The sequence below is a fragment of the Fukomys damarensis genome, unplaced genomic scaffold (assembly GCF_012274545.1).
Source record: "Fukomys damarensis isolate Sample0158 unplaced genomic scaffold, DMR_v1.0_HiC HiC_scaffold_26, whole genome shotgun sequence".
NCBI lineage: Eukaryota > Metazoa > Chordata > Mammalia > Rodentia > Bathyergidae > Fukomys > Fukomys damarensis.
The window spans coordinates 9,114,011-9,127,845 of record NW_022900938.1 but is presented as its reverse complement, the minus strand read 5'-3'; the positions used below and the strand labels follow the sequence as shown (position 1 = coordinate 9,127,845).

Sequence of the window (13,835 nt, the reverse complement as noted above, 5' to 3'; positions counted from 1 at the left end):
TTTTTTTTTTTTTTTTTTACCATTTGTAGCAAGGATAGCCAATTCTGAAGTTTTCTTTGGCAAACCATAAAAGATTTTATTAAAACAAACCTTCAGGAAATGAAGCTAGGAATACGTAGGACAGACATATATTATCAGGATTATTTTTCATTTTCCCAAAACTCTCTAAAGTGGAAGCTGAAATTTCATGCTAGTAATTATCACTACTTGTAAGAACATACCAAAATAGCCATATTTCAGAGTCAACATGTCATATTGGAAGAAGTTAGCAGTTCTTAAGCAATAAGTATTTCATGAATGTAAAGCTTTAATTCTTTACCCAGTCACCCCTGAAGTCTAAAAATGTTTCTGCATGTTATGGCCAAAGTCCAGTGGAAGGCTAATTTATAAGCAGGAAATAGACTGATTAGAGTTCTCTATGGCAGGTTGGAATGCAAAATTTCTTTATTCAAAACTAATCCAGAACTCATGAGGATATGTGAGCATAATTGATATAAATGAGTTGTCTCTGTTGTTTTATTCCAGCATTCCAAATTAAGGTATTAAAGTAGATATTTTATCCATGATAACCTTGGTGGAGTACTCTTGCTTAATTATTTAATCAAAAATAAAGCCATTAAAACATCACAGACACTACTCACCACAAACTGCTAGCTGAATTAGGGCCAGTTTAATTATCTGTGTATCATTGCATGTACACAGATATGGCTGTAAAAGAGAAGGAAAGAACAGCCATGTTTCATCTCTGGTGTATGGCTAAGCCATATCTTGCAGTAAAAATAAATACCATATGAAAAAAATAAACAATATTTGAGATAATTAGGTGCTGAGATACGTGGCAGTAGCAGTTCTCTCTCATGTGGGGCGTTCCGTGTGTGCACTGTAGTTCCTAGTGCTTTAGCTATGTCCACTCACTTCATTTGCATTACAAGCCTATGAGCTTGGTAGTATCTCATCCCTCTAACCAGTGAAGATAAAGAAACCAAGAGGTTAAATGACTTCCCACGGTTATGCAGGAACCAGGATTAAAACTCAGACAGTGTAACTTCATAACGCATGCTCTTAACCAAGTAACCAAGTCAGCCAGGCTCTTCTGCTTCTCTAGCAAGCAATACTTAACCCTTCCCCAAATTTTCTGTAGCCAAACAATTTGGTGCAACTTCAGGTAGAATCATTAAGATGACTAAATTTACTGACAGTGTCTCTCATGGTCCTCTCGCCTCCTCTGTTTGAAAATTTATCTTGGACTGCTACTATTTTGTCCACTAACTTCCCTCCACTTGGGGAACAAGGCTCCTTCTTCCTTTTCAAGGCTGTGGAAGCTTCCACTCCAGCAATTAATTCTATCTCCCACCAGATCTTTTTAATTGATCTTTTTTAATGGTCTTTTTAAAATTAATTTTATTGGTTCATTTAAGGTATACAATGTAATGACATTCATCATAGGAAATTTGCACCTTTACATAATACATCTTGGTTCTTATTTTTTTCCCATTCCCCTGCCCTCCCTTCAACCCCTCCACCCCTCCCTATCTACAAAGACTGTTTCCATTTCTTCTTTTTCTCATATTAATTCCTTTGCCTTCTTTCTTTTCCCCAGCCCTTCGACTTCCCCTTTGCACCTTTTCTTCCTATTTCACGTTATCTATTATACCTTTTAGTCCTTATTTACACTTTCAGTTTCTCACAGTAGAAGAAACTATTCAGTATTTACACATCTGTCCTATTTATTTCACTTAAGAATATGGCTTCAATGTGCACCCATTTAGCTATAAATGTCTCTAGCTTCTCATTCTTTATGGCTGAGTAGTACTCCATTTTATTAAAAACCATATTTTGGGGGGCCTGGGATTTAGCTCAGCGGTTCGGTGGCCTGCCTCGCAAGCACAAGGACTGGAGTTTGATCCCCGGTACCAAAAAATAAATAAATAAAAAATAAAAAAATAAAAACCACCTTTTTTTAAATCTAGTCTCGCATTGATGGGCAATTGGGTTGCTTCATAGATTTAGCTATCGGGAATTTTGCTGCTATGAACATTGGTGCTCATATATTACTGTGGTATAATTCTTTTAATTCTTTGGAGAAGATACCCAGCAGGGGAATAGCTGAGTCAAAGGGGTCTTCCATTCCTAGTTCCTTGAGGAATCTCCACACTGATTTCCACGGTGACTGCACTCAAACTATCCTCACACTTCTGTGTAGTGTTTACTTTGACTGCAAGGCATTTGCATCTTTATTTCTCTGGAAAAAATAAATCTCTTCACAATCCCATTCCATCTCATCATCTAGTACTCACTTCTTTACCTTGGTTTTGCTGTTGTCGTTGTTTGGGAGGATTGTTTGTTTGGTTGGTTTGGTTTGGGTTTTTGTTTTGTTTTCTTTTCTTTTTGTGAGACTGGGTCTCGCCATGTGGTTCAGGCTTGACTTGAACTTATTATGTAGTACAGGCTGGCCCCAAACTCAAAGCAATCCTCCTGCCTCAGCCTCCCAAGTGCTGGGATTATAGATATGTACCACCACACCTGGCTACTTCTTTATCCTCGTTTTAAAGAAAGATGACTAACATGGTGAAATTGGTCTACAAGTTTTAATCAGTGGCCAAAAAGGAATCATGATGTGAATCTTTTAACTGGTATCTTGTAAACAGGATAAGAGTTTGGATCCAGGTAGGTACCCTGTGTAAAAATGTGAATCTGAGCACCAATCACATGCAAAAGGAGTGCCATGATATCTATCTCACTGGGTTCTCATAAGAACTACAAGTGATCAAGTATGAAAAAATTCTCCAAACTAATCTCATAGCACTAAATAATTGATAAATATTTGTTAAATGTGAATTATAATGATTATAATATGAAAGAAAATTATGCCTTAATAATCAAAGAGGAAGGAGTTCAAATGGAAGAAAAAGAAAGGGTACATTCTTGTGAGGGAGAGGGAGATGGAGATCAAAATGAAGACAGAGGGCCAGGGATTTAGCTCAGTGGTTCTGCTGCCTGCTTCACAAACGCAAGGTCCTGAGTTCGATCCCCGGTACCAAAACAAAACAAAACAAAACATGAAGACAGAGAGAATGCAATGATGTGACCATTAATTCCTGGACATATTCTGTAATTCACTCATTGAACAACCATATATATTTTTTTTTCCAGTCACTTCATGGCACTTGAGATTCACAGTAATCTATGCAGACAGGTTCTCCCATCTGACTCTGCTCTCTACAAGTTGATCCTTCTAAAAACCACCATGATGGAGAGTTTTCCTTGTTGGAAACTCTTCCAAAGTTCTCTCCTGGCTACTTCACAAATTTCAAACCCCTTAAAAATGTCAATGTTTTAAAAATTTTTTTGAAATCCAATCCATTTTTTCAGCCTAATGTCTCACTACTTCAACTTTTCCCCTACATGAACTCTCAAAGGGTATTTTAAAAATAACATCATACAGAAACTGTAAAACTCCTCTAAAATTTTTATATCAATGCATAGTTGAGTATGGCTGGGACTTTTGAGAGGATTGAGGACAAAAAAGGAATTTGGGAGGAAGGTCAGACTCTAAAATGGACAGTCTATGCCACACAAGGAAGCCTGCTTGTTCTTGTTCTTAATAGAAATAAGACACTTCTAACAGGGAAGCAAGCAGAATTGTGGGTTGGAAGGTAATTCTGGGGGCAGCTGTAGCACAGGTTTGAAAGGAAATGTCTGGGACCCCAAAAGGCAGCTAAGAGCATCCTGCTGTAACAATGAGGGTGGCGGTGCAGACTTTCACAGCTGAATGAATAACTCCAGGAGCTGAGGGCGTAGATCTTTCCTAACATTCCAGGGTTATCAACAAGGACCAATTGGCACAATGGTATAACAGTTAGGTTGGCCCTGGAATCAGACTGCCTTTGCCCAGATCCACTTTCCCACTTACTAGGTTATGACTCTGGCCAAGTTACAATGCTACTTTGGTCAAGTTACCATATCTCTCTTAGATCCATTTTTCCATCTGTGAAGTAGAGATAACTGTCACACCTACATCAAGAGATGCTGTGGAGAAAAAAGTTAACAAACCACACCAACTTCTTGGCATCAAAGAAGGCTTATGAAGTGCTCTATAAATATTTGCTAGCTACAAATTATATCCCTAAAAAGTAAAAAGTAAGATACATTATTCATAACTGAGGCCTCCCTTCCCACTCTGTGTGTTTTACAACTGAAGTCTTGATGTCCATAACCAATTTCTGGTTTTTTGTCCATGAGTCACAGCCCCAATGAAACTTTTCTGATGCTTTACAAACCAAGATCGGGTTTATATCTTTAAAAAAATAAATACAGTATATGATTATTTGATGATTTATTCTTACCCCATGACAGTAATTTTTTAAAAAGCCACCAACTAGATTATAAACTCCTTACTGTCATAAACTAACCATCCTCACAGCCAGTGCTTCTAATGTTTCATCACCCTGGGGCCTGCCGCTGACAAAGTCCAAGAAAGACTCTTATTAAGAAGTCTTGAGGGGGCAAGGATTTAGCTCAGTGGTGCTGCACCTTCCTTACAAGTGCAAGGTCTTGAGTTTGATCCCTGGTACTGGGCAAAAAATGAAGTCTTGAGTTCCTACAATTTAATCCTCTGTTGATTGCTGTTGACTGTTTTATTATTTCCACAAAGTCTTTGCAAAAATTAAAACTCACACCTTCTCAATTAAGATATTTTTAACTTTTAAGCGCTATGCTATAATTTAACAGGGATGGTGGTCTTTTATCCTGTTCAAGTTGCAATGCACTGCATCATATGGGCAGGGATCTGAGTGCTTCACGAACAGCAGTTTGGATGGGTGTGAATATTGGTTGGCTGTACTTAGTTTAGAAACTCAAGGCAGCTTGGCCAGTGAACTAAACCAGTGCCAGTGCTCCACTAAAAGATCCTGGGCAGGGCTTTAAACTGTCTTGGGAGAACAGCCAGGCAAATCCATGTGCTATCCAGATTCCGAAGTATGGGGCAGGGGGTGAGAAGGAAGCCCGCAGGCATGCTGAGGGCCAATGGCAGCCCGCAGGCCCAACTCCTGCGCCATTCTGCTGTGGTACTTCACCGGGGCTGCTGGCGCCTCACCCATCCTAACTGCAGCCACTCCAGACCCTGTGGCACAGGGCATTCTCCCTGACATTACGCCAGAATCAGGCTGCTCTGCCTGCCACCAACAGCCAAAAGACAGGATTCCACTGCTGAGGGATGCCAGGAAAACCGTGAACTCAGGTCCAATTTGGGAAGCAAATCACCTCACAGATTCTTGCTCAATCTATGAATAAACTTTTACCATTGGAAAGCATCAGTATACCCCTCTTTCTCCTTCCAAGGAGACCATAATCTCTCTGTCATATAACCTAGGTCCTGCACTTACAAAGAGTTGCCATATATATTTACTAAATACACACAAAATGTTTCTGCACACTCCATTCTATGTTCCCTCCCAAGGGGTACAACAGAGGGGACATAGGGGACAGGACACAAGAAATGTAGGATTCCCCCTTCCACCAAATGTACAATAGGCCAGCCACATTCTTTCCCATGTATTAGAACATGTCTGAGCTTGAATCTTGATTAATGTGAGTTTCAGAATCTAAACATAATTCCAAATGTTGATTAACAGAATGTGTGATTAAGCTAATTTAATAATAAACGTCAAAATCTAGACAAATTAGAAGTCTACTTCAAATACAAATTCCATGAAAATCAAAAGTTTGTACTCCATAATTAATTATTAAAACAGTAAAATGTGTATAGTCATTCAACATACTTTCCAATGCACAATATAATTTATAGGGTAATTTTAGTACCATCTGTACTACTTTTGCTTTTCTCCATCCAAATGGCCACTTCTTTTACCCAAGCCCAGCACCTAAAATCTTTCTGATGTTGGAAATTTTTTTCTAAAACCCACTATTATTTGGACAGCTGTTTGAAAAATGGCCACATTCTCAAACGATAATCTAAATTTATGTTGTTCATGATAAATTATATGTATTTCAAAAGATTCACTGCCCTCTAAATAAATACTCTTTTAATTGGGCATATTTCAATTTGATAAATATATATTAATTCTTACTATAGGTGAGCTTCAACATTAGATCCTTTTAGGAGTTTAAAACCTAATGTGTAAACATGGGAATATTTGACTGTAAAATAAGATGGAATGGTAAACGAACCAAAATAAATCACAAACTCTTTGTAAAAGTAAAGTGGGAGAGGCCAGGGATTTAGCACAGTGGCTCTGCTGCCTGCCTCACAAGAGCAAGGACCTGAGTTCGATCCCCGATACCAAAAAAGAAGTAAAGTGGGAGGAATGACCCATATTGATGAAAGGAATCACGGAATGTTTCTTAAAGGAAATGAGTGAGTTTGTAATAGAAGAGATGGAAGAACATTTCACAATCTGAAACATCATGCCAAAAACAGTAAAAGGGACTGAAAAATAGCATGGACTGGCCAGGTTGCGTGGAGGGCTGACTATAACACAGACTGTGCCTTTCTGAGTTGCATTCTTTGAAATGCAAAAATACCTATAGCATACTTAGATGCCATGGATATTACTGCTAGTGCTATAATAAATGTCATCACTATCAATTAAATACCTTAATATATGTAACATATAGAGAAGCAGACCAGATCCTGGGATAGAAAGCAAAAGGTAAAAGTTAGCCACCCTCAAAGCAATTATCATACATTAATAGCTACCATAAAATATATTTTAAAGCAAAATTTCCAATATATCTCCAAATGTAGATATCAATATTTTATCTTACCCAATAAAAACTTTCTATTTTAATAAGTATACTTAATACAGTATAAACTGTATAGAGTATATACTTAAAGGCAATATAGATTTTACTGTAGTAAATACAGTATATTAAAGTAAGTTTATTTTCCTGTGGCATAAGCATATTTAAGTTTATTATTAAAGTATGTTCTGTTGAGGTAATTTTTCTTACTTGTATTGAGAAATTCTGTTGGTGCAAAAGTAAAGTGTTTACACTGACAATACTACAAACTCATATTTTCTTCCACTGGTTCATAAAAACTAAGATATTCACACTGATCCTTAACTTACTAATTTTGTAACCAAAGTAATTTCGGTACATTTTTGCTTTTCTCCATAATTTTAAGTGACTATTCTTTTCCAATAGACTTCTTAGCTAAAGACACCTGATTATTTTTATTGGGAACAAGACATGATAATTCATTCAATAAAAAGTGAAAGCGCACATAATAATTATAGTCCCAGGACTGCTGAAAGTGCAATATGCAGTTTCATAACTAAACCCTGCCCTCAAAATGAAAGATTATAAGGAAGGCAATACATGTTTTAGCCTGTGGGTAAAAAAGTGGGACTTGTAATATGAGACTACTGTTTCATTCCTGTATCTGACTTTACTTCTCTTTCACTGAAAGGGAAACAACAAGGAGCTGCAGTTGCCCAAAAAATAGCAAGTGGCCAGGTATTAAAATGGCAAAACATGTAGAGAACGAACCAAGGAACTGAAAGAACTGGGCATTACCCTCTGTCGTGATGGCCAAACGACCAGGGCAAATCACCTGCCAAAGCCTGACCCATTTCCTCAGGTGAAAAGCTTGGCCAGATGGTCTCCAAGACTCCTTCTGGGTCCAATGTCTTTAAATATAGCTGACAGTTCCAACTGCACTCTGTACCTTTTCTTCCCAACATCCCAACAGAGTAGATCCGAACACCAGATAAGTGACTTGGATCTGAACAGAGAAGAAGAAAATAATGCGATCCAGTCACATTTTACACATCCTAGTAGCCAAATAATATTTCACTCTAGTTCAGAAATGCTTTTGATGGCAGAACAGTTGTCATTCAAAGAAAAAAAAGTGCACTAGGAGAAAAAATGAAAAAAGCACATATATTAGCTTCTTCCTGAAATGTGACTGAGTGTTGTACACCAACCTGATTTTTCCATTAAGGTTGTGTAGTAATAATCATTGAAATTCTGATTTTCCAGAGTTGTTTTTAACCTCACAGAGTAACAATGATCATTAAACTTCACTGTTATGTGTCACAAATTTTCCAAGGCAGCCTCAATTCCCCAATTGTTTTGCCCCAAATTTGTTTCTTTTCTGTTTTGTTTTGTTTTTTGCTCTTTGTACTGGGGATCAGACTCAGGACCTTGCACTTGAGAAGGCAGGCAGTGGAACCACACTGAGCTAAATCCCTGACTCCAAATTTATTTCTTAAGTTTAGGGAATATAATTATCCATATGCTTAATTATTCCTGTTTTTTGTCTTTCTTCCCTGATTACAATAACAAATTTGACATTAAGAAGAAAAGACTAAAGAGAAACACAAATTTTCATATTTCACATCTTTGTACTTGACAGTCTCACAAGCTGCTGCACTGATAGAAGTGGGAGACTGACATAAGATTTACTCGGTAAATTGACACAGATACGAGGAGTATCTGGCAACAGTAATGGGTCACACAGGGTTTAGGACACCTTAGGAGTGAAGTCAGGATTGCTCTACTGTTGGTGGAATTTCCAAGTGAAGATAAAAGGGTCTCTAGCAGGGAAAGAAGCCATCAAGTTTAGGAAGCCAGAAAGGCATCTTCTAAACAAAATATGCCAGGGCCTCGGGGTCTTTTTAACTGTACAGAAATCTTAGTAACTACATGGAAATTCCCATAGAAAAGAGACAGAAGAGGGCTCAGCAGGTTATCCAAAAATGTTCAGTGGGGGACATAGGACATATGGAAACAACAAAGTTGTCCATTTCTTTAATTTTATTTCACTTTTACCATAAACAGAATAATATTGTACCTTTAAATCTTTCAGTATGCATCTTTAAAATACAAGCTACTTTTAAATTGCGTTACATTAGATTTTTGCTTGGGAAACTGTTGAAAGCTATGAAGTATCTCAGAAAAAATGCATGCACAAACATTTTATCATTATTTTCAGAGGAACCACATCCTTCTAGAAAGTTACACCAGAGCCGAGTGAGGTGGCGCATGCCTGTAATTCCAGCACTCGGGAGGCTGAGGCAGGAGGATCACTGTGAGTTCGAGACCAGCCTGGGCTACATAGTGAGTTCCAGGTCAGTCTCAACTACACAGTGAGACCCTGTCTCAAAAAACCAAACAAAAAGAAAGTTACACCAAAATGTCAATTCAAATCATTTAGCAAAAGAAGATAATATATTTATAAAGTAGCCTAGAAGTATGAGGGCAAGCAAATACAAAGTCTGGTTGGCCACTAGACTGATTATGGAGCCCAATATCCAGAGGAATCCCCCAGTTTCTAGAACAGGGAAGATAATTAATAGAGTTGGTCTCCATAGGGAGTTAAAGTTGCTATCACCTTCTGAGTGTCCTGGATGGGCTAGAAAAATGGCTCAGGGCTTACACTTGTGGTAGGAAAATAATCAGTTAGCCCCATGCAAAAAAACGTGTTGTGTACATGTACCAGTCCCCTACAGTGAATATAATCACTATGTACACAAACATGCACTAATAAATGCCAAAAAAAAAAAGATGTGTCCAATGAGGCTGCAGTAAACAAAGAATCCACTGTGCTCTACAGTACAGACAAAATAAAGTGTAACTTTTTCAAGGGTCAGACTTGAATAGCCAAGGTCAGAAGCAAGGGTTCTGCTAATGGCACTCGGCAAAAGGTAAAAGAAAGAAAGATGGTGAGCAGATGTTCTCTATTTAGAATATGTAAAAGGGAAATTGCACTACGGTAGTAGGAATTCAGGTTATATATAAAGAAAATCTTCCTTCCAAAGAATCTGTAAAGCATAAGACCTAGTTACTAATGGACATTGCTCTTCTCTTTCCATGAAGTATTTAAAAATAGACCATATTTCTGTGTGGTTTTAGTGATTTGAATATAAGGTTGACAGAAACAAGAGTGGAGGTCATAAATGGAGATATTCAAACTCCTGGAAAGATTGACATAGCTATATATTTGACATTTATTTCATTATAACTATTTTTATAATTATCATTAAAAATCTATTGATTTGCATCTCTTGAATGATGTTGAGTTTCCATCTCACACTAGAAGGAATGACTATTACCAAGAAATCAACCAATAATAGATGTTGATGGCTGTGGGCAAAAGGAACCCTTCTCCACTGTTAGTGGGAGTGTAGACTGATGCAAACATTGTGGAAATCAGTGTGGAGCATCCACAAAAAACTAGAACTAGATAGTGGTTCCATTTGACCATCTATCCCTCTTCTTGGTATCTTTCCAAAAGAATTAAAAGCATTGTGTTACAGTGATATATGCACATCCAAGTTTCTAGCAGCACAGTTTGTAATAGCTAAATCTTGGAAACAGCACAATTGCCCATCAACTGATGAATGGATAAAGATGTGGGTTTTTTAAATGGAGTGTTACTCAGCCGTGAAGAAGGATAAACCTGAGATATTTATAGGTAAATGGATGCACCTTGACACCATACTCTTACCTGAAATAAACTGGACACACGTGTAAATACTGCACTGTTTCTCCAGTGTGAAAATTGAAAATGTAAATAAGGAGCAAAATGTATAATACATCATGAAATAGGAAGAACGTAATCAAATGGGAAGGGGCACTAGAGACGGATAGGGGGAAAGTAAAATAAAAACAAGAAAAGAAAGATAAAATGGAAACAAAGCCTTTGCAAATAAGGAGGAGAAGGGAAGGGGGGATGGGAAAAAATATCAAGATATATCATGTACAGGTACTAATTCCATATGATGACCTGTCATGTAAAGGTACAAGATCCCAACAATGAATGCAACTGTACTGTATACCTAAAATGTATCAATAAATTCAATGAGAAAAAAAATTCCATATGATGAAAGTGATATATGTGTGTGCATATATATATATATATATATATATATAAAAATAATAAATCCATTGAACCCCTGTAATCTGAAACTTTATACAAACTTTTCTGTACAAAATTATGGAAAATGAAAATATGCTTGACATAACTCACAATCAACAATTACACAGAATCTAGTAGCACAAGCAAACCTATTAATTTCTAATTAGTCTTAATGAGAATTAATAATGAAAACATTAAGATGTCACCAAGATAGAGATGACTAATTGAAATTATATATTTAAGCAAAATGACTAATATCTACCTATACAGCTCAAAAATAATATCTTAAACTATGCAGAAAATAAAGGACAAGTAAATTGTTTAAATGTTCTGGAAAGACTGTTAGGAAAATAATGAGATTTACAGATAGACTAAAAACACCAGGAAAACCTCCAAAGGATTTTTGACATTTGGTCAGTCAATCAGAAAAGAGCTGGCAGCTGAACAAGAGAAAATGTGAATCATAAAAGTCTCTCTTCTCATCATACAAGGCACATGGATCAGATGTTTGTTAGCTAGTTCTTAGACTCAATTCGAAGAGTCAGTTAACTGCATTCTATTTTTGGCTTCATGACCCGATTTAGATTTTCTTTTCTTTCAAATTGTACTACGTGTCGCTAACACATCAAGTGGGGGAAGAGGAAGAATGTAACGATGCTCCCGTCCATTTACATGGTCCTTTACTTTGGCCAGTTGTGGTGGCAAAACTGCCATGTCTGCCACCTACAGCGGAAGTTGGGCCTTCCAGCCAAATATTAGGGAGCACAGTAGTGACTGCTATAGCAACAGACTAAACAAACCATCCAAAGGCAGAGTTAGAAGAAGAGGTAAGCAACTCCAAGCACAGGGAGGCACAAAGCTCAAAGAGTTGCAAACCTAAGAGTGTACGTATCCTAGTTGATTTCCATCTTAATGATAATATACATAATTATTTTCTAATAGTGTTTTACTAATATTGCTTTTTAAGAATTTGCTAAATGGCTTAATTGAAATTTCTCATGAACTATAAATTCAAAGAATGACTTCAAAGTGAGAATTCTTATTCAAAATTTTTCATAAATTATCCAAATAATTTGAAACCATTCCATTTATTTAAAGATATACCCACTTAGCCTTCAAGTTGAAGGGAAAAATATTAGCAGCACCATATATAAATTACAAAGAAAAAAAGACACATGTACAAACTTCCTTTCAGTTTTTCCTCTTAGTCTTTCTACTATAAACTCTTGTCCCTCTCCCTCTCTCTCTTTCTCTCTCTCTCTCTCTCTCTCTCTCTCTCTCACACACACACACACACACAAAAACTATCATCATCTGATCTAGAAAAAGATTTCCTTTTTAATCCTTTTGAACAAAAGAATAAGGTCATTGCCAATCTTAGCCTACTGGGAGAATCTTTATTGTTTATCAAAAGAAGAACTATTTTCTTCTACAGGGTTCTCTATTTTAGATCAGTGATTCTAGCTGGGTCTAACTTTTAGGAAAGAAATTTTAATATTCTTCTACTATCCTGGCATCAAATTCTTAGAAAATATAACTTTCAAATATACTGAATTTTAACAAAGCAATAATGTCCTAATAATAACACAGATTTTAAAGGCTTTTAAAATACAGCAATAGATATTTTAATATGTAAGTGTTCAGCCATAACTATATCAGATGACAGGAAGAAAAATAAGATACTATACCTAGCCACAATGATTACTGCCTATAATTTTCATATTCAACATCTACGTGGAAATATTACATATTTTAAGGGACAGATTGAATATAGTTGGCAGTTGCATTCCAGAAAAACTTATAATGTACTAAAACTTCTCATAAAATAGTTTTTGTTTACTTATAAAGGTGTTTACAGGGCTGAGGATTTAGCTCAGTGGTGCCACTGCTTACCTCACAAGCTCAAGGTTCCAAGTTCAATCCCCAGTACCAAAAAAAAGGGGGGTTTACACAAAATAAAGGTGCTTTTGTTTTGTACATATAATAAAGTTTTTAAAAGTTTTGTTTACATATAATAAAGGTGTTTCTAGGCTCAAATAATTACAAATGGATGTATCAGTTTCATTAACGATCGACACGATCTTCAAGTCATGCAGGACATGGGAAATTCCCTACATTCCAGGAAAGCCAACATCTCCAGCTTCAAGCTATTAAAAATCAGTTCTAATCATCACAACCAAAATCCCTGTAGAGAGCAGTGCACATGCTTCACCCCCAGACTTCAGAACTCTATATCCAGATGGAGACGCCGAGATCTCTCTGAACCCAAACTAGATGTATAGAGAGAGTGATTTCTCTAAGAAAACTGTAACAGAGCCTTCATAAGCCATTGGAATACATTCAAGTTCAAAATATTAAGAATCCAAAAATTCATTTGGAACCACAAGAGACCTAGAATAGCAAAAGCCATTATAGGCAACTTCAGAACTCTATATCCAGATGGAGACGCCGAGATCTCTCTGAACCCAAACTAGATGTATAGAGAGAGTGATTTCTCTAAGAAAACTGTAACAGAGCCTTCATAAGCCATTGGAATACATTCAAGTTCAAAATATTAAGAATCCAAAAATTCATTTGGAACCACAAGAGACCTAGAATAGCAAAAGCCATTATAGGCAAAAGTCTCATGGCACCAGGTGTAACAATTCCCAATTTGAAACTATACTACAAAGCCACTGTGATAAAATCAGCATGGTACTGGCAAAGAAATAGGCCTGAGGATCAATGGAACAGACTGGAAGACACAAAAACAAATGCAGATGTACTCAGCTACCTCATCTTCGACAAAGGAGCTCACCATCCTCAGTGGAGGAAAGATAGCCTCTTTAATAAATGGTGTTGGAAAAACTGGATATCAACCTGTCACAGATTAAAATTAGACCCTTATCTTTCGCCATGCACTAAATTAAAATCCAAATGGATTAAAGATCTAAATATTAAAACAGAAACA

The 13,835-nt window shown here is 36.7% G+C and overlaps 1 protein-coding gene across 7 annotated transcripts in view; it reads right to left on the bottom strand.

Annotated features, from left to right (window-relative positions):
• Positions 1-13,835, bottom strand: part of Col5a2 (collagen type V alpha 2 chain) — a 309,094-nt gene that overhangs the window by 173,181 nt on the left and 122,078 nt on the right. For 5 of the 7 annotated variants that reach the window (XM_033756386.1, XM_033756384.1, XM_033756385.1 and 2 more), the window contains one exon: positions 642-708. The exons of the other annotated variants lie outside the window; for them this stretch is intronic. In XM_033756386.1, the coding sequence (XP_033612277.1) occupies positions 642-708 (67 nt within the window). The remainder of the gene's footprint in view (positions 1-641; positions 709-13,835) is intronic. 7 annotated transcript variants of the gene reach the window in all.